Raw genomic sequence first — 19369 nt, forward strand, 5'->3', positions numbered from 1 at the left:
CATGAGAGAACGAGGCGACTACAGCCAGTGTTACTACTGTATTAATTCATAACGACGGTCCGGATTTAAATGCAACTTCACCAAAATAAGGCTTAATGTTAAACCTTTCGGAGAGAGGCTTAAAGATTACCAGTGGCTCCTCTATGAAAATGACTCGATGTTACTGTGTACTGTTTACTGTAAATCCTGTGAAACGGAGGTTGCAGGTAAAACGGCGTTGGTGGCGGAATCCACACATTTTAAGCGCCAGACCTTGCTTAAACATGGCGAAAGTGCCAAAAACACAAGAATTGTCGTGACAAATGTGTTCATTATTGATGGAGACACCGACCTGTCTATCAAATAGTGTTCGATGATGTATGTGTGCATCCTGCTTGAGGGACATCCGACAGACATCCTTGTATTCTATGTTAAGGTGGAACACGACAATGCTGATGGTAGGTTTTTAAAAACATTGCCTATTTAGTAGTAATATCATCTTGGTAATGCAGTTATCAATACCAATATATATTAGCCTTCTATATTAGGGTCACTTTTGTAATAACACCATCAATCAGTGTTTTACGTGTTTGCTAGATTTTCTATTGTAATCAAATTTGTGTTTCCTGTAATTGTTAAATTATTATTGCTGCTATATTATTTAAACAGCATTTGGGTATTATTTTAGTAATCTATGCAGCAAAAAAGACCAAATTTCAAATCTTGGCCATGTGTAAAGCCCAGTTGTGGTGTTTAATTTTTATTAAAATAAACTATTAACTTATACATTGTAGTTGTGGTGCTTCATAATTTTTGTATGAGTGCGCCTAAATTTTAGCTGGTGCTCCTAACTCTTTAAAGTTGGGAGCACCAGTGCTACCAAATAAAAAAGTTAATTTTGAGCCCTGTTACACACACACACACACACCCAACAATGCTTACAAGCCTGGCTCCTTATTTAAAACAAACTAAAATACCATTTAACTGGGTTGCTAATGTCACTTGAAGAATGAAGTGACATGACATTGAACGCATTTGGATTTTATATTCATTTAAAAAATCCCAAATGTAGCTTTTTAATATTTTGATAGTTAGTTGAGTTGCTTACAAAAACAAACAAACATGCATTCAAATCTTTTCAGTAAAACTCAGTCACCCATTTAAATATTTTAAATTGTTGTTAAAGTTGCAGCTATAATGAACCCACTTATTTAAATACTGTTACAGTGTTAGTCCAAGCTAAAGATCATTTAACATTTCATACAATAAGAAGTGTTAATTATATTCTTAATTTCTTTGTTTTTGTTTCCTTATTTTCACAAAAAAAAAAAAAAACATAAGAATACAGCTAAATCACCAGACCCATAAGCAGCATCAGTAAGATCTAACAATCTAAAGAGGCAGATGCACATTGCAACTGCTACAAAATTTAATCGCAAATCGAATCGCAATCGCAATTCCTGGCAGAAAAAGCACAATTAGATTTTGTCCCTAAATCGCACAGCCCTACTCCAGGGGATCTTATAAAAATCGTTCCATTATTTTACTCGAAGTCAACGAAAATCGAGCAGGACCAAAACATTTTACAGCTGATCGCTGTCAAAAAAGTTCAGTGACGACATCCCAAGGATGACAGTAGCAATGACAGTGTTTTTAATATGACAAAGTAAGTGTTTTGATTAATGCCTTTAATATTTATTTTTTTAATCAGTGTATACCACTAGTCAACTAAATGAATATAACATGGCAAAAATAAATGCACGTTTATATATTGATGCAATAGATTTATAACATTTTGAAAAAAAACCTTTATTTATTTATTGCATTTTGGGTTTCAGGGGAAAGAAAGGCCACATTTGGAGGCTGCATGTAAAGGAGCCTTCGAATTAGGACAGCCTTTGTCGTTGCCCGATGACATCATTGACCTTCAAAAACGGCCTCAGCCCCTTAATTGGGATGCACCCTAAGCAAGTATCTGGCAAGCGTGAGCATCTCTTTAATCATAAACCCCTTCGAAGGGTCTGTGAAAGACATGATTTTGACATGACCTATGATGCACATGAAGAGCCACACACATGACAGGCTAAATACGCGTTGTGATGAGCTTCGCAACGTGCGCCCTCGAAAAAAAAGTCCCCGGCCGCCACTGTCACCAACAAATAAAAACGTACACCCTATGTTTTGTAAAGAATTTTCATGCACATCTTTTCTTTCCGACTGTTCTTTGGTGACCGAGGCCGCCCAGCTCAAAACAGCACAAGAAAATAAAAACTAAATTGATGCTTATTAAAATGATGTGAGTCATGGGTACAATAAAAAGAAAATATTCTAATCTATAAAATAAAAGCAGCTATTGATTTTTGAGTGCTCTATTTCTTAAATAATTTAACCTGCAGTAAGTGCAACTATCAAACTAAAAATCAGTTCACCGAACCACTGTTATGTAACTGAACTCAACATAACAGCAAACAATTTAAAACAAACTCAATGGTGGTTAAAAAGTCACTTAAAAAATCCACATCCTCTTAAGAGCAACCTCTTGACAAGTGTATCAAAGACGGCGAATGTGAAATAAAAAACCCGGCTTGACTTGCGTGAAGAGCACAACTCAGAGAGTTGCTTCACTTGACTTTCTGCGTTGATTTAATAATTGATGCATAACAAGCCATGCGAGCGGCTTACTCAGAATCTCTGGCAGCTAGTGACTGAAACCAAGCGTAACTGTTCTTGCTATAAATAGCCTGCTAAGACTGCGTCAGGATCCACTGGCTCTGTGTGAAAGAGGTCGCAGTGAATGCAAGGATGTGAAAGAGATTAGGGCAAGCATAACCGTCTCTCGCTTTTCATGTGATAGCTTACCGTATGATCTAAATTTCTGCAACCTCACATTCATTGACATGTATAAGATTATGTCTGGAAAAAATTATAACCATAGGTACATTTTTATGCCTTAACAGCCTTCCTTGCGATTGTGAGTCACTTTGGATGAAGCGTCTGTAAATGTCAACTAGGCCAGCAAAGAAAATGACCCTTGTACTTCAGTTATACAATTATAATAATAAAAAAAATACCATGAAACTTAAAGATGTATAATGCAAAACTTTGTCTAACTAACATTAAAAAGAAAGAGAAACTTGCTTCGTAGCCCCCCCGCATAAACAACCCGGCGCACTTGGCAGGTTTATCAGTCGACTACTCGAGCAGACCAACCTTTCCCCACATTTGTATGTGTTCAACTGCGTCTTACAGGACTGTGTTCCAGAAAAGCAAGCGCAGGCTCCAACGGAGGAAAGCCAGCACATCTCACCTCCGGGGACTTGGTTATGACACAAATACATGAGAACACATGTACCCACACGTACTGTGGCAAAGCAACACCTACTTATAGAACATACTGTATGTACAGAGTAATCTATACTGGAGAATTTACATGCAAACTTTTGCCTCACAAAGAAATAATTCGTGAATAAGAGGATTTTTGGCCAGGTACGTCACAGGTAGGGGTGCACCGATAAATGCCGATATACACTAATAATACATAGCCGATAACTATTCTCAATCGCACAGCCGATATTATTCACAGCTATTTCATGTACAATGGCTTTTGATCAGTAATTCCTTATCGATCTGAAATCACTGTTAGAAACTACCTGAAAAGGTTTGAAGGGCAGCAATATTCATATATCCTTAAGCCATTTCCTGGAGTTGCGTGTCATATCTGCGTGTGTCTTCGTCTGCAACGAGCGTATATTGAGTTTCTGCACGAGAGCGCCCTCTGGCTTTTGGATGTAGCGGCATTTCATCGTATTTCATTTTCACCCCGGGGAGGCAGCCTTTTTGGGCTTTACCTAGCTTCCTCTTCTATACGTTGCTTTAGTACTACGTGCACTTATAATATTGAGTCATAGCCGCAGCAAATTTAACTGCTCATGCTATCATGTATTTTGTTGTGCTATCTGTCGTTTTTCTGTGCTTTTCACTGCTTCTATTTATGTAAAGCTGCTTTGAAACAATTGACTTTTGTGAAAAGCGCTATATAAATAAAATTGAATTGAATTGAATAGAAGCATAACAAGCATCATCGGCAGATCGATCGGAGCACTCCTAGTCACAGATTTGCAACTGGGTGATTATTTACCTGGTGGGTTTAGGTAGAGCAACACAGTGCGTTTACATGCACAGAATATGCGGAAAATCTGCTTATTATAGAAACCTGTTTTCATGCGTTTACATGCAAATCAATGAAGCGGCTATGCAGAAAACTGCATTTACATTGGAGATAGGGGTGGGTATTGGCAAGGGATCACGGTACGATACATATCACGGTATGGTGCTGTACGATACATTCTATGTTGCGATACATTACGAAAAATAGAGCCGAATTAAAAAAAAACTTTTTAAAGCCAAAGTGCTTCCACATGTCGACTTTGAAACTGCAGGCGTTTTAAAAATTTCTCAATCCCGCTAACTTCTGAGACATTGGCCGAATGGATGTTTATGACAGACAACTGGACAGTGACAGCTACAGCAGCGATGGAGGAGGTTGTTTGAAGCACACAGAGTTTTTTTTTTTTTTTTTTTTTTAATATCGATAGTAGAGACGATGTATCACGATAGTTAGCTGTAGCGATATTTTTGCACAGCCCTAATTGGAGAGTTGTCAGGTTTTTCGCAGGCATCGATGTCACCGACTAGGGTACATATTATCGTTTAAATAGCTGATTGGGAAATCTGTCTTAAGCTATACTATTGTATTTCTTCTCATGTCTGTTAACATGAACTTAATTTTTTTTAGTTTTTTTATGCAGATTTTTATGCGCTTACTTCCGCGTGTGACGTTTATCTTTCACATGCGGAGACATGCGCATTTGAGCAAAACTGCGAGTAAGCCGGTTAAGGTGTTTACATGCAACACAAAAACGGGGTAATGAACAAAAAATACCTGTGCCGATTGTTTTTTGCTTACGCAGTTTATGGGCTTTCCACGATAAAAGAAAACCGTTTTATGCGTTTACATGACCTCACATGTTATCAGTTTATGAAAGAGTTACTAAACCCTAAACCTACTTTAGTTAATGGTCTGTAAGAATGGGGCTTTAGTAGTGCTGTTCATTGATTTGAGTAACTTTTTTGACATTTGGGTATAAAGTGTTTCAATGCTACAATAATATATATGAAGTAAAAACGTCTGAGTGCTGCCCTCTTCAGGTTGAAAGGTGGCAACTACAGTTGAATGTTCCTGTTGGATGTTGCGGTACTGGGTGATGTAAGCAGTACGATCCTACGTAAGCAGATTCAAGCTCACCACACCCCTTGGTACGAGCTCAGTTCGTCCCCTCTATATCCATTGGGGTCTGCCCACTTTTCTTGCATTTTTCAAATTTTGCCAGTGGGTGGAGTCAGGCTCTGACCAGGGGTTTAGTTACTCTTTAAGCATAATCGCCATTAAATTGTGCTTTGAAACGCACTCACAGTAGTCTCAAGTATTGTCTGTTTTTATGTGTACAGTATGCAAAATGTATGTGCACGGTTGAACGTCTTGCGTATGAGTAAAAACCGGACTATACTTCTAACTTAACTCTACAGAGCATCTGATTGGATAAAAATCTGTGTAGTGCACCATGACTCATCAACATTTTCTGCATCTTTTTCAGGAGGAGAGAGACTGAAAACTTTCAATGTGAAGTGGTTAAATATTCAATTTGTTCACATTTAGAAATATACTAGGACAGTCTTTAAGCCATTATAGACCAAAAGCCACCAATTTTAATCATATGAGGGTTTTAATTGGAAAGCACAACATATAACGAATGAAAAAAAAAATCTTCTGAACGCCCTGCCAAGCCACATAAACATTAGAGATGCACAGAGAAACAAACCAACGTTTCTACGCAATGGCAGAAAATGTGTTTATAACACAAACAATGACTGATTACCCGAAACACTTTCCCACAGGCGCCTGATCAAATGCAATGCATATGAAATGGCAGCGAAGAAATGACAGCATTATGACAAGGAGCATTGAGCACAATTCACACATCAGTCACTCAAAAAGACACCATTCAGCAAAAGATAAAATTAGACCAGAATCACAGCTGCAGCGCTCTATGAAATAACCTTTACAAACAGGTCCGTCGAGGGCCAGCGAGACCCCTGGGCTCCAGGGCATGGATTTTTCATTAACATATTATTACACCTGCACTTTGTTTGTGAACGTATGTGTGTGTGTAAGCGCATGTTTAATAACATGGAATTTTAAACATTTTCACAATATAAGGCTCAGTGTGATAAGGCAGCGACCGCATTGAATGTATTGAAATTTTCTTCATTCATTCAAATGAGAATGTGGAGAAGTCTTTGTTTTTATGCGTTAATAGACGCACAAGAGGAAACGTTATCATGTCATGTTAATTTTTTTTTTAATTCAGGTTCGAAAATGAAAGTTTTACATTTTTTCTCCATATGTAATTTCCCTTTCTTTAGTTCCATTTGTCTTTAACTCACTAGTAAATATGCACTCTTCCCCACTTTATGAATAAAAACTGCTATAAATCAAAGAGAGTCATATACAGGCACTGAGGGAATCCGGAGGTCGCAGATTTTGGGGAAATGCAACAACACATAAAATCAGGGATGGGCAACTGGACAATTTTAATACGGCCCACTGGACTATATTATACTCAATTAAAGTGTTATTAAAGCGTGAAGGTGCCAATATTTTGATCTTTGAGATAAAGCATTTGGATTTATTTCAGTTTATTATTGGATTTTTCTTGTTTGCTGTTTTTTTGTGCAAGATCTAAACGCGGTTGTCAATACCTACAATTTGCGGGAGTTAAAGGACAAGTTCGGTATTTTACATTTAAAGCCCTGTTTTCAGATTGTTTATGGTGAAGTAGAATGGTTTTGACTTAAATTTCGACATTTGCGTCTGCCCTGAGAATTTCCGCGTGTTTGTGTTTCAGCTCAGACCTCTACAATGGGTTTAATGGTGCACTGGAACAATCCTTCCTAAAATGCATTAAACTTTCGTTTACAAAGACGTGAAACTCACCGAGTGGTCAGGGGTGATCACTGATATGCTCACACAAAAATCGCTGCAAAAGATGCTTTCCAACAGCTGTTTTAACATTCGTTGTTAACTTGTGGACCTATTTTCCCAAACGCCTCACACCCGTACATTCTTCCGCTTAGAGCTTGAATAATAAATACTCCAGCCCAGGTGGTGGCGCTAATCCGCCTTTGCCAATTGCAAGAATAGAAACAAAGTTCCCGGCGCGGAGTAATACCGTACCTCACAGGACATCTAATACATGTCAATGGAGTTGGTAAAAACTACGATAAAACCTGTTGGAATGCGTCTTTTGGAGCGATTTTTGTGTGAGCATATCAGTGAACACCCCTGACCACTCGGTGAGTTTCACGTCTTTGTAAATGAAAGTTTAATGCATTTTAGGAAGGATTGTTCCAGTGCACCATTAAACCCATTGTAGAGGTCTGAGCTGAAACACAAACACGCGGAAATTCTCAGGGCAGCCTCATATATCGACATTTCAGTCAAAACCATTCTATTTCATCATAAACAATCTGAAAACAGGGCTTTAAGTCTAAAATACCGAACTTGTCCTTTAATTCGGTTGTAAATTACTGAACTGTGTGTGTACAAAACAGGATTAATCATTAAAAGGTGATGTGACAAACGAAAGAATATACAGTGTATACGGGACCATATACTGATGACGCCAGAATTGCTCACATCTCAGATTTGAAAGGTAAAAATACATCATTATTAATACTTTTTTTTAAATATATTTAGTTTAGAATTTTTTTACTAGTTATTTCTAAAGAATTTTGTTCTCTGAGGGTGGGTTGAGAAAGTTGGCTATACTACTACTTTAAAAGGACCTTGCTTGTTACAGATGTTAAAGCAATGCAGTTAAGAAGTTTTATCTGAAATGCTTGTAAACTGACAATAAAGTTGTCATTTAGAATTAGTCTTATAGTTAAAATCTTTAAAGACACATTAACTGTACATGTTGGTTTGCTTAGTAAAGGAAATTAAGAATGATGTAAAATGTGTGCGTGTTGTTCAGCAATCTGGTCTTGGTATAAAGGAGAAAAATGCTGGCCCTCGTCATTATCAAAGTTGCCCATTCCTGCATTAAATACACCACGCATTCGCTACAAAAACATCATTTAGTAATCTCTATGCCAAGAGAGTCATTGTACAGAATTAAAACATTGTATGTTGCTTGGCACGTACAACCCTTATTTTTTGGATTAACTCGCACGGTGCATTCTTTGCTAATTCCACATTTCTTTCATACGTTTCAAATACAGTGAAATGAAAGGCCGATCCAGACCGCATTATGAGAAATGCCTGCAAATACAAAGCGCTGGACAAATCTCCCAGCTAATTAACACAAAGGATTTTTATTCCTGATTTCAGGCTGAAATTCCAGCTAATGTAGGATAAAGACTGTCCAGAATCATAAAGAGCCCTCTTGATATTCAAAAGCTCTTTTAAAAAAAAAAAAACGTAAAAGTGGCTTATAGAGAGTGCATATCGGGTGACGAGGCAAATGTGACAAACGGGTAAAGCATAATTCCTCTCATTTAATAATATAACAAATTAAGAAGCTGAGGATGCATTTTGCGTCCACCCACCACATATGGGAAATATTAGTGTGCAATTTGAAAAGCAAAGGCTTTATGAAGATGTCAGTGTGTTTTAAAATCCATGTGAAACATCATCCCTTACGTTCCACTAGAACAAAACCATTAGGCAGCGGAACAAGACACGAGGACTAGCAAACAAGACAAAGCGCTTAAGTGTCCTTCCATTCACTCTGTGCATGTGATAATCAGAGAGCAAGTCTGACTTGTTTTGCCAGCATCCTGGATGATGGGGCCAAGCCTGCATACTAACGTAGCTCTCATAAACACACTGAAACATCCCTCACCACAAAAACACTCAAGCAAAGCATGCCATCACCTCCCAAACAACAATAATGTTCAGCCGGATTCTGCTTTAGCAACTACACAAACAAGAATATGAGCAGTAACTTAAAACAAGACCTTAAATGCCCTAACTGCACTGGGGCTCTGTATTCTACAAGTTATTGCCACATGTAATTTCCAAACAGTTTTCGAGCTAGGCAAAAAACTGGGAACGTCTGAGAACAGTCACAGTAGTTTTTCACTTGTACAAAGAAGTGACAGGTTAGATCATATTAAGGAGGAATACAGGAAGTCACTACTGCAAGTCTGCAAAAGTATACTATCCCAGTCTGGAAGAGGGACCATGTGGACATCTACAATGAAAATGAAGACTGATTGGGCGCTCCAAACAGAAATGTAACAATTTGCACAATTAGATTATATACAAAGTCGACGCAAATAGATGAAAAATAGATGCAAATAGACGCTTGCGCGCGGCGATGCTAATGACGGAAATTGGGTGACAAGATGGCTGCAAAAACACGCGCTATTTACCTCAAAGTTGAAAATATTCCAATCAAGCAAAAATTTAGATGACACGAAGGTAAATCCCACAAGTAACCTAGAGCAAAGAACACGATGCTTTGCGTTTGGTGTGTACGCCCTTATTATGCTGCGTCTGAAACTGCCTACTTCCACACTATATAGTAGGCAAAAAGCAATAGGTGAGTAGTAAAAAACAGTTGGGCGATAAGTACCCCGGATGACGTACTTTTTCCAGTCCTTCCAGAAAAACGCAGAGTTTTTTTGTGATTGTTGCGGGCAAAAACCTTTCTCAGCACGTTTTCTTAAAAAATGCAATGGAATATACATTTTTCAACTTTCTGCTAAGATATATATGATTTTTTGGTACGAAATGCAGGGATTATGAAATTATGCAAATCCTGCATATTTTGCGAGCATAAATCTGCAATTTATTGTGGTGAAAGTACAGCGTATTTAAAAAATGCGGCCCCCTCATAAATATGCGGACTTTGGCTAATTATGCATTGAATCATGCGATCGCATATTCGCGTTTTTCTGTAGGGACTATATTTCCGGCAAGATCCCAAAGTGTTTATTAAATGGACACTTATATATCCTATGAACCCCCGGTAGAGGAAATGTTTCATTTAAAAATGTCCATAAGCAGTACCAACACATTATTTAAATGCAAATAGTTATGACGACATACGTCACGTGATCTATCAACATCAACACGTCCGAATTCATTCTTACCCATATTCATACTTTATAGTACCTACTGTTTTAACAGTCAATGAGTAGGTACTTTATCTAATTCAGTATACGGTCACAGGCGCAGCCTTAATGTCCCTAGCAAAACACACTGCATTATATATAAGCCACTACATCAACAACTTTATAATCATTCTTAAAAATGCAAATGCAAGACAAAACATAATCACTTATGTTTCAAGGAGGGGAAAAGTCTTCCACACTTACAATAAGAAACACCCACTTTTCAAAAGTCACATGCCTTTTCATCCATCATATCAGTTATCCATAAATAGTTATCACCTATCAGTACCGATCGAGATTTTTGTACGAGTGCATCACCATAAACAGCCCTATCCAGTTTCACTGCATTAGCTGAGTACAATGCTCGCAACAAGAGATTTATTCTTTTGACAGCTGCTGGTAGAGCAGAGTTTAGTTTAGGATACATTTCCTCGAAGTAGTCGATGTGTGGAGGTTGAAGAATATCCAGAGCTGACAGCACCTGCAGAGAAACAAAGACACAGTGGCACAGGTCAGCTGTGACGCCAGAGAACGTAGGCCCTGACACCAGCCTTCAAAAGACATTGTTCCCAGACACCAGCGGACCGGGGAGATCCAGCGGGAGGCCCCGGCTGCCGGCACAGTGGGGACGGCACGTACATAGCAAGAGTTAGATAGTGCTGAATTTAAGGGAGATCGGGCTCACATTATCGTGTTTGAAGAAACAGAGCATCTTCAACTCCCGGAAAACCCTCTTGCAGGAGACGAGGTTTTGGAAGACGTTGGGCATCTTTTTGAGGGCCACCCGTTTGCCGTCTCTGGGGTCCGTCACCGACCTGAGGAGAAAAGATGAGAGATTGATGTCAGGGCTGGGTGAAATACGCCGAACAGTCTTTTGACAATATTCAACATATTAGAGGAACTATTGTTTTAAACAATAGTTATATTAGCAACGTAGATAAAACACTAAAAAAAAAAAATGTTTTCCACACCTTTTATATTACTCAATAATAGAAAATTTATTAATAGTTTAAATTGATTCGTTGAAAAAGAATTCAATAGGGATGCTCTGATCGATCGGCCACGGATCGGTACCGGCCGATAACAGCATTAAATGACTCGATTAGTGCTTGCTACATTTGCAGATCTCATGAAGCGATCTTTCTGTTTACTTTTGTCATCATAGGGCTCCTGAATGCGGCTGCAATTAGAGACCATTTTACGCAGTAGGCATGGGCCGGTATAAGATTCTGGCGGTATGATAACCTTTAGCAAAAATACCACGGTTTCACGGTGTTGCGGTATTGCCATTGCAACACTAAAATGTGTTATTTTCAAATGCCAGGTACAATAAAGCCTTTAAATTATAATATGCTTTCAAAACATATATAATATTTTCTTAATATATATTAAATGTAAACATCAAATCAATCACATGACTTCATGATTTAATGAATTTTGTATAAACACAGCTCATACCTTGGAGACGGTATCACAGAACATTTTAGTGGTTTTGAAACCTTGACTGTTTTAAACCTCGGTATACCTTGAAACCGGTAATCGGCCCATGCCTATTACGCAGTGCGTGTATTGCTTATGTGCGACGTGCAGATATGGATTTCTCTCGTTGCTTTTACAGAGATGTGTATTTTCTATGAGGACGCGCTCCAGTGCGACACGTCTTCACATCCCCATTAAACACTGTATACAACACATATCTATTGCGGACAATTGCATCATCATGCCAAAAGTTTATTATTTGCATGCGTTTTCAAGTTTTGTCAGTTTAAACTTTCTTTTTCCTCACAGCCACGTGCGAGCTCTTGTCCGCATACGTGCGCACAATACGTGCATACGTGTGCACACACAGCTGCCTGTCATCAGTGCACGCGAATGGAGCCATCTCTCTCAAGTCTTAAAGCTGCAGTATCCTAATTGGTCTCTTAATAAAATCACTCTCTGCTCTTCACTGAAGAACTGTTATACTTCACACGAATGCGTGTATATTTAATTTATACAGTAAAGAGTGTGTAGTAAAGAAATATTTGTTGTGCCAATTTTTTTTGATTCTCTATTAAAACAGTAATATAGGCTACTTAATTACTGCAAGTAATATAACAAAGGCAACATCAGTGGTATTACATTACTTTTGTTACAGTCATCAAATAGCTGGCATATCAGCTTAAAGAATCGTTATCAGGCATTGGTATCGGCCGATCACGAAGACAACAAATCGGTATAAAATCCTGATCGGAGCATCCCTAGAATTCAACATTTCAACTCAACACCTTTTCCTACTAAAATGTAAAGGTGCAATGTGTAGATTTTAGCGACATCTAGCAGTGAGGTTGTGAATTGCAACCAATGGCTCAGTCCACCGCACTATCCCTCTTTTTAAAGCACATAGAAAAGCCACCACAGGACAAACATGTCGTCTGAGACAACATAGTGAAGATACATGCTCTGTAGAGCAATTTGTCCGTTTAGGGCTACTACATTGTGGCGCAAAATTGTGACTTCCATGTAAGGGCTCACACTAAAGGGCGATTTATAGTCGTGCGTAGGTCCTACAGCGTAGCAGCGACGGCGTAGGTTCCGCGTCGGTTTTCATTTATACTTGTGCGTCGCCATCCGCGTCGACGTGCAAACACACGCGAAACCGCTGGTTGGCAGTAATCACGCGTGTAACCACAGTAGCAGCAGAATTCGTCACAGAAGAAGAAGCTAAGCAAGTAAACCCACAAACGAAGAAGAAATAGCAACTTGTTGTGTATAATTTGAGAAGACCAGCAATGATGGAAGTAAATAAACAGCGACTTATGTTTCAGTTTGAGTTAAATCACTCCTCAACTTGGCTCATCTTTGTTTTCACCGTCTCAAACGGAAATACCTATGACGCAGTTTTTTTTTTTACCTGACGGGAGGGGTTTTGGTGAACCAATCACAGCGCTTACGGTCCGCGTAGAGCTGACGCGCTGTTAGAAATTTTGGGAGGTGCGCGTCAGGCTACGCAGAGCTACGCACAGGCTACGGATAGCCTACGCCGTAGCTGCGCCGTAGGACAGCCTACGCCGTAGGACCTACGCACGACTATAAATCGCCCTTTAGGCAATAAAACCAAAGGGCTCGTTATAGCTGTGTGTAGGTCCCGCGTCAGTTTTCATTTATACTTTTGCATTGTCTTGCAAACACGCGCACAGACCGCTGGTAGGCAGTATCCACGTGTGTAACCACATTAGCAGCACGACCGTCAAAGAAGCAGCAGCTTGGCAAGTAAACCCACAAACGAAGAAGAAACAGCAACTTGTTGTGTATGAATTGAGAAGACCAGCAATGATGGAAGTAAATAAACAGCGACTTATGTTGCAGTTTGAGGTAAATCACTCCTTAACTTGGCCATTCTTTGTTTTCACCGTTAAAAACGGAAATACCGAAGACGAAGTTTTTTTACCTGACGGGAGGGGTTCTGGTGGACCAATCACAGCGCTTGTGGTCCGCGTAGAACTGACGCTCTGTTAAAAATTTTGCGAGGTGCACGTCAAGCTACGGATGGCCTACGCCGTAGAACTTACGCACGACTATAAATCGGGCTTAACGGTTCATTATGTAAGGTCTTTATACACCATACCAGAAACATAGTTCTGTACTGTATATTATATTGCATTTTCGTCAATAGATCCTCTTTAAATGTACATATTGCACCTTTAAAGACATCTTAAAACATTTACAGACTTTCATACTTAGGAGGTGACAAATATATAAGGACCATGTAACTCTTCTCATACCTTTCATAAGGCCAGCAAAACTTTCATGAATATCCAATATATTACTCATCCCTAACCATCAATTAAATTAAATCAAAGTAAGTAAAAGTGAAATATTCAGTCCTTATTTTCTATAATTGTATGGAAAAGATTAACCAACACGGTCAATAAAACTTCAAATTTTGTGTTAAAAGAAGAAAAAAGACATACAGGCTTAATGCAATATGTTACCCTGTCTGTGAAAAACATGATTTTTTACTGTTTTCTAAGGTCATTCTTTATATTGTAAATAACATTCTGTTAAATTAATGTAAAAAATCAAACTTTAATGCTCCTAATCTCATTATTAGATGATGAGACTTTAGCATGGATTTCACAGACAGGATAACGTACAGTATGTGACCAAATGAAGATCATTTGTATTTAACCTCTCACTTCTAAGCTTTTCCCCAACACAAAATGCTTTGGCTGTTTTTGTCTCACAATAATTGTCTCAACCTAAACCTCAGAGGTACGATAACAGTGCACAAATAAGTGTGTCCCTATACACCACATCTGAAACATAATGGAACATTCTGAGAGAAAAACAAACACGCACAAATTTTTTATCTCACCAGAGCGATAAGTCAGAAACAGCCATTACGACACAATACAAGTGTAAAACATTTTCAAGACGTACTACACAATTACCATCTCAACGGTTTGCACAAGGTGACGCAGCGTCATGACACATTGTCTCATCAGCCTCACATAGAGAGCCATCGGCCACAAGGGACACAGTTTAATACAGAAAATAATTTCACTCGTCTGAAGAACTAAAGATATTACGTTCATATCATACGACTGCCTTTGAAATATGATAAAGTTTGAATGATAAAATCATACAATCAATCTAAAATCCTGTCCACATAAACCTACATGTTTAGACTCAGAAACTGGTGTCCAAATGTTAGAGATGAGGTATGAGTTATGTTTTCAGTGTATGTGGGGGGGGGGGAAAAAGTCAAGCCTCACAGGAATGTAGTAGACTGAAAATATATTGGGGATTAAAAATGAAGGAGGTTAGAAGAACATTGATCGGTAAAATGAATGATTAACCGAGGGGAAGGCCTTGTGAGCCTGAACCATGACATACACAAACACACTCTCACATATAGCCTGGTTCCAGCATGTGATTCATGAGCTGGATTAGACAACAGCAAGTAAGAGATTTCTCTTTGATAAAAAGGCTAACGCTCAGAGGCCAAAAAGTGTCATCTCTCCTCAGTGTCAAAACAAGGAAATGAAGACAAAGTTTCTTGGAAAGTAGAGCAATAAAGAAAGACAGATATTTATAGATACACAATATAACTGAGACAATGCAATAGATTTGGACAGAAAGTAATTTAGGGATCAACCAGGGATGGCCAATTTGAGAGAGCTCTGAATGAGTCCAGCCAGTGCTAAACATTTGATCTTGTTATTTTCAAGCAAACTTCAACATTTGTTCATAAACTGAACATTGCTGCCCTACATTTAATGCATGTTTGCATATTATACGTTTGGATCTCAAACTTTTTGGCTTCAAGGCTCCCTCATAGACCACAACAATAATTGAAAGCGCCCTATTCACAATTTCTACCTAATAAAATACTCTAAAGCTTTGCATAACTATATAATTTCATTAAAGAGCACCAATTATGCTAATAAATTGGCACGTTAGCACGTTATTGCAATATCCCATAGTACATACATGTTATTAAAACTTGAACTAATGCATTGTGAGTCTTATAAATTGCTTACATACCTCACCGATTTCCCACTGTCTGGAAAACGCTCGGTTTAGTTCCTGTCTCCGCCTCCCAAAATGTCTAGTGTAATCGGATTGGTCAGATGACTACTCAACTGTTATTGGTCAGCTGGGTTCAGCGTGTGTTTGAAAGGTTACGCCCCTGACTACGCGTGGGTTGACACAGATTCTGACTGAGAGTCACAGCCTCAGAGGCATCGTAAACAAGCGTTATATTTCTCTATAAACGATGGTGTCTGTACTGCCTTACCACTTCAAGCTCGATCCAGAGAGTTCAGACGGCCGTTACGATATAAACGATCTCCGTCAATGAACGCGATTGGATTTAACTTTTTTAGGTGTCCTTAGCTCTGCCAGAATGCTAAACGAAGATGAAAATGTGTTGCAAAGACATCCAAAAGGTAATTATAACGTACTACATAACTATATGGAAACACCAAATGTAGCACATAGAAAGTATTTGTTGAAATGATTATAAAACGATTTCACTTGGTAATTTCTACATTATTTTACTCTAGTAAAATATATTATAAAAGACTGCTTACATACTCTATTACTGTGCAAACTATATGGAAACACCAAATGTAGCACATATAAATTATTTGTTAAAATGATTATAAAACGATTTCACTTGGTAATTTCTACATTATTTTACTATAGTAAACTTAATTATAAAATACTGCTTACATACTATTTTACTGTGCAAACTATATGGAAACACCAAATGTAGCACAAAGAAAGTATTAATTGAAATGAATGTTAGTTCTACATTATTTTACTATGGTAAACTTTATTATGAAAGACTGTGCTATGTTTTTACTTACTAGGTTTTAAGGAGAATGCAACATGTTCCAGGGCCTCTTACCTGCGTGATTCATCATCCAGGTTTTGCACAAATTGTCTAAATCCCTACACACAGAACATTTATTGTACCGACTATAAGCCTTTGAGGTGCAGGACTAGAGTAAGTTTTATTACATTTTTAAACCAATAACACTAAAGTATCATTATAGTAACAAAGTACCCAAAAGAACAAAAGATGTAACTTTAAAGAAAATATAATAGTCAGTCAAAAGTTTTTTTTATTTATTACAAATATATATTTAAATGTTAAACAATATATAAATAAACATACTTTAGTAACCATATTGTGCTCTTGTTTCAAAAATTGTTCAATTCATTTCTTACAGCTATCTATTCAGATAAATGGCATATCAAAGCTTTGTCAGCTGGTGCTATTTAAGACGACACTATAAGGTTATCATCCTGTCGTGTGTTGTTCTCCAGATACGCTTGGAGCTTCCTGATCAGATCGGTCACAATTTTGGCTTTCGACGACCCCTGCACTGAAGATGGCATGCAATCACGTCCTCCTTTGAAGGTCTCTCAAACTGTGATGCCAGGTCCATTGGAATCAGGGCTTCCTTCAGCTTATCTTCAAATACCTCATCAAACACAAGCCTGATCACATCATCCACATAACTGTAGAAATATTGCAGTCAATAAATCTTTTGTTTTGATCATTTATTTCCCTGCTTCATACATTAAGTTTTTAATTATGAATGTATTTGAAATAAAACATTACTGCTTACGGTATGTCACTTGTGTGTTTTGGGAACATAGCCTTGTACTTTCCCTCTCCTGCTTTTGTTACGGCTTGGTGACATTGTAATGGATGGCTGCAAGGTACAAATACCTGTAAAATATAAACAAGCAATTAATTTATTGTAAAAGTAAATACTACTTTATTTAACACAGTTACTAAAATACTTAAATACCTGCACAGCATTCCAATAAATGAGAAAATAAATTTTTTTTTGCTGCAAATCTGAAATCTCAGGCTACGGACAGCAAAGGCATCCACTGATGATGGTGATGGAAACATTGTGAAACGACGCTACTGCCTGGGTTCCTATTATTATGCAGAGAAAAAAAACTTTGTCATCATCAGTTATACATCTAAGACTGGTAGTGGTTTCACTAGCTAAATACATCATTTGTGTTACACACCTTTGCTCCTCATATGCCAGTCTGACTCCTTGTACTGTGTGTAATGATGTTGCATGTTTGCATACAGTGTAGAAGGATGTGTCCAGCTGCGAATCTAGGATATAGACAAATAAAACAAACATGTATTCAGTCAAAAAGACATATTATAACAATAGAGTACAACGACTATAACTCGTTAGACTATTCATTAAAACGTAAATGTATTACATATTACATGGCCCAACATTAGCAACATACATTACGTGTTTACTTCGTTTCAAAATCTAAGAAAGCTTCAAGTAAATACAACAGTAAAATACATATAACTTTAAACAAATCATCTGTACTTAGAGTTTCTTGAGTTTGATCATGAGAACAAATTTTATTACCGGTAACAGTTTAGCTGGTATTTGTATTTGTATTTAGCTTAGCAACTTAGCAAGTTTGTAAACATGTCTAAACCAACATAGATAAAAAAAACGATAGTCTGCATAATTCAACATACACGTGTGTAAATATGGTACGTTGTTTATGAAATACAGTATTACAACACAAGACAATTAGCTTGCAAGCTTAGCTCTACATGCACATTATGTTAATCTCCGGTTACCGGTTACGTAATGTACAGTAAAAGGCAAATAATAAACGTGAATACTTACAGCCTGTGATCCAGAAGTGCAGTAATCCAACTTTCAAGAGGAGACTTCGCGCAGCTTCGGTTCATGAGAAGCAGTTATTGTGAAAACTCCGTGAACAACTTCTGACTGGATTTTTCCGGAACCGTATTAAACATGATGTCCTCTGTGGAAGTCCATAAAGTGCTATTTTGCCCTCGCATCTAAAGAGACAGCGTCTACTCGAGAGATTTAATCGCTTAAACAATGAAACAAGAGCTTGCAAACAGGGTCAAAGCAGGAACTCACAACCTCCGCCATTTTAGCTGTCTTCTGACTCGGCGCTCCCCACCCTCGTCTTTGAGGGCGTACCCAAGCAAAGCAGAGAGGGCTGAACTATGATAATGTTGGTCTTATCTACGTCACCAATCCCAGGAAGTAAACTGTTGCCTACAATCCGAGTGTTTTTTGTAGTCCTCGAACGTTAGAGACGATAACTCGTGTCATCGTTTTCTTTGAGGTATGTACTTCTTGAATATCGTTAGCATGTACTTATGCACACTTACACACAAAAGGATGTTTAAAAACGTGTATCCCATAATAGGTGCTCTTTAAAGGAATATTCCATTTTCTTAAAAGAAAAATCCAGATAATTTACTCACCACAATGTCATCCAAAATGTTGATGTCTTTCTTTGATCAGTCGAGAAGAAATTATGTTTTTTGAGGAAAACATTGCAGGATTGTTCTCATTTTAATGGACTTTAATGGACACCACCACTTAACACTTAACTCAACACTTAACAGTTTTTTTCAACGGAGTTTCAAAGGACTCTAAACGATCCCAAACGAGGCATAAGGGTCTTATCTAGCAAAACGATTGTCATTTTTGACAATAAAAATAACAAATATCCACTTTTAAAGCACAACTTCTCGTTTAGATCTGGTCGTCATGCGCTAGCGTGACCCGACGCAATACGTCATCACGTCAAGAGGTCACAGAGGACGAACGCGAAA

General features: G+C 38.0%; 1 protein-coding gene and 2 long non-coding RNA genes across 4 annotated transcripts in view; 1 reads left to right on the top strand and 2 right to left on the bottom strand.

The window, feature by feature from the left end:
• nlk2 (nemo-like kinase, type 2) overlaps window positions 1–19369 on the bottom strand; it is a 102920-nt gene that overhangs the window by 38547 nt on the left and 45004 nt on the right. Inside the window, exons 2-3 of the mRNA XM_065280911.1 lie at window positions 10904–11033; window positions 10644–10699 (exon numbers count right to left, since the gene is read on the bottom strand). Of these exons, the coding sequence (XP_065136983.1) occupies window positions 10644–10699; window positions 10904–11033 (186 nt within the window). The remainder of the gene's footprint in view (window positions 1–10643; window positions 10700–10903; window positions 11034–19369) is intronic.
• LOC141282475 (uncharacterized) lies at window positions 15626–17177 on the top strand. Its single transcript, XR_012337159.1, has 3 exons — window positions 15626–16151; window positions 16578–16714; window positions 17038–17177. It is a non-coding gene; the product is annotated as an uncharacterized lncRNA (long non-coding RNA).
• On the bottom strand, window positions 17092–18454 carry LOC135770952 (uncharacterized). 2 transcript variants are annotated; one of them, XR_010542811.2, is made up of 5 exons: window positions 18399–18454; window positions 17761–17854; window positions 17529–17662; window positions 17343–17446; window positions 17092–17232 (listed from the first exon to the last, which is right to left on the bottom strand). It is a non-coding gene; the product is annotated as an uncharacterized lncRNA (long non-coding RNA). The 2 variants fall into 2 exon arrangements; XR_012337158.1 differs by having other exon boundaries at window positions 18129–18434.

Source organism: Paramisgurnus dabryanus, chromosome 8 (assembly GCF_030506205.2).
Source record: "Paramisgurnus dabryanus chromosome 8, PD_genome_1.1, whole genome shotgun sequence".
NCBI lineage: Eukaryota > Metazoa > Chordata > Actinopteri > Cypriniformes > Cobitidae > Paramisgurnus > Paramisgurnus dabryanus.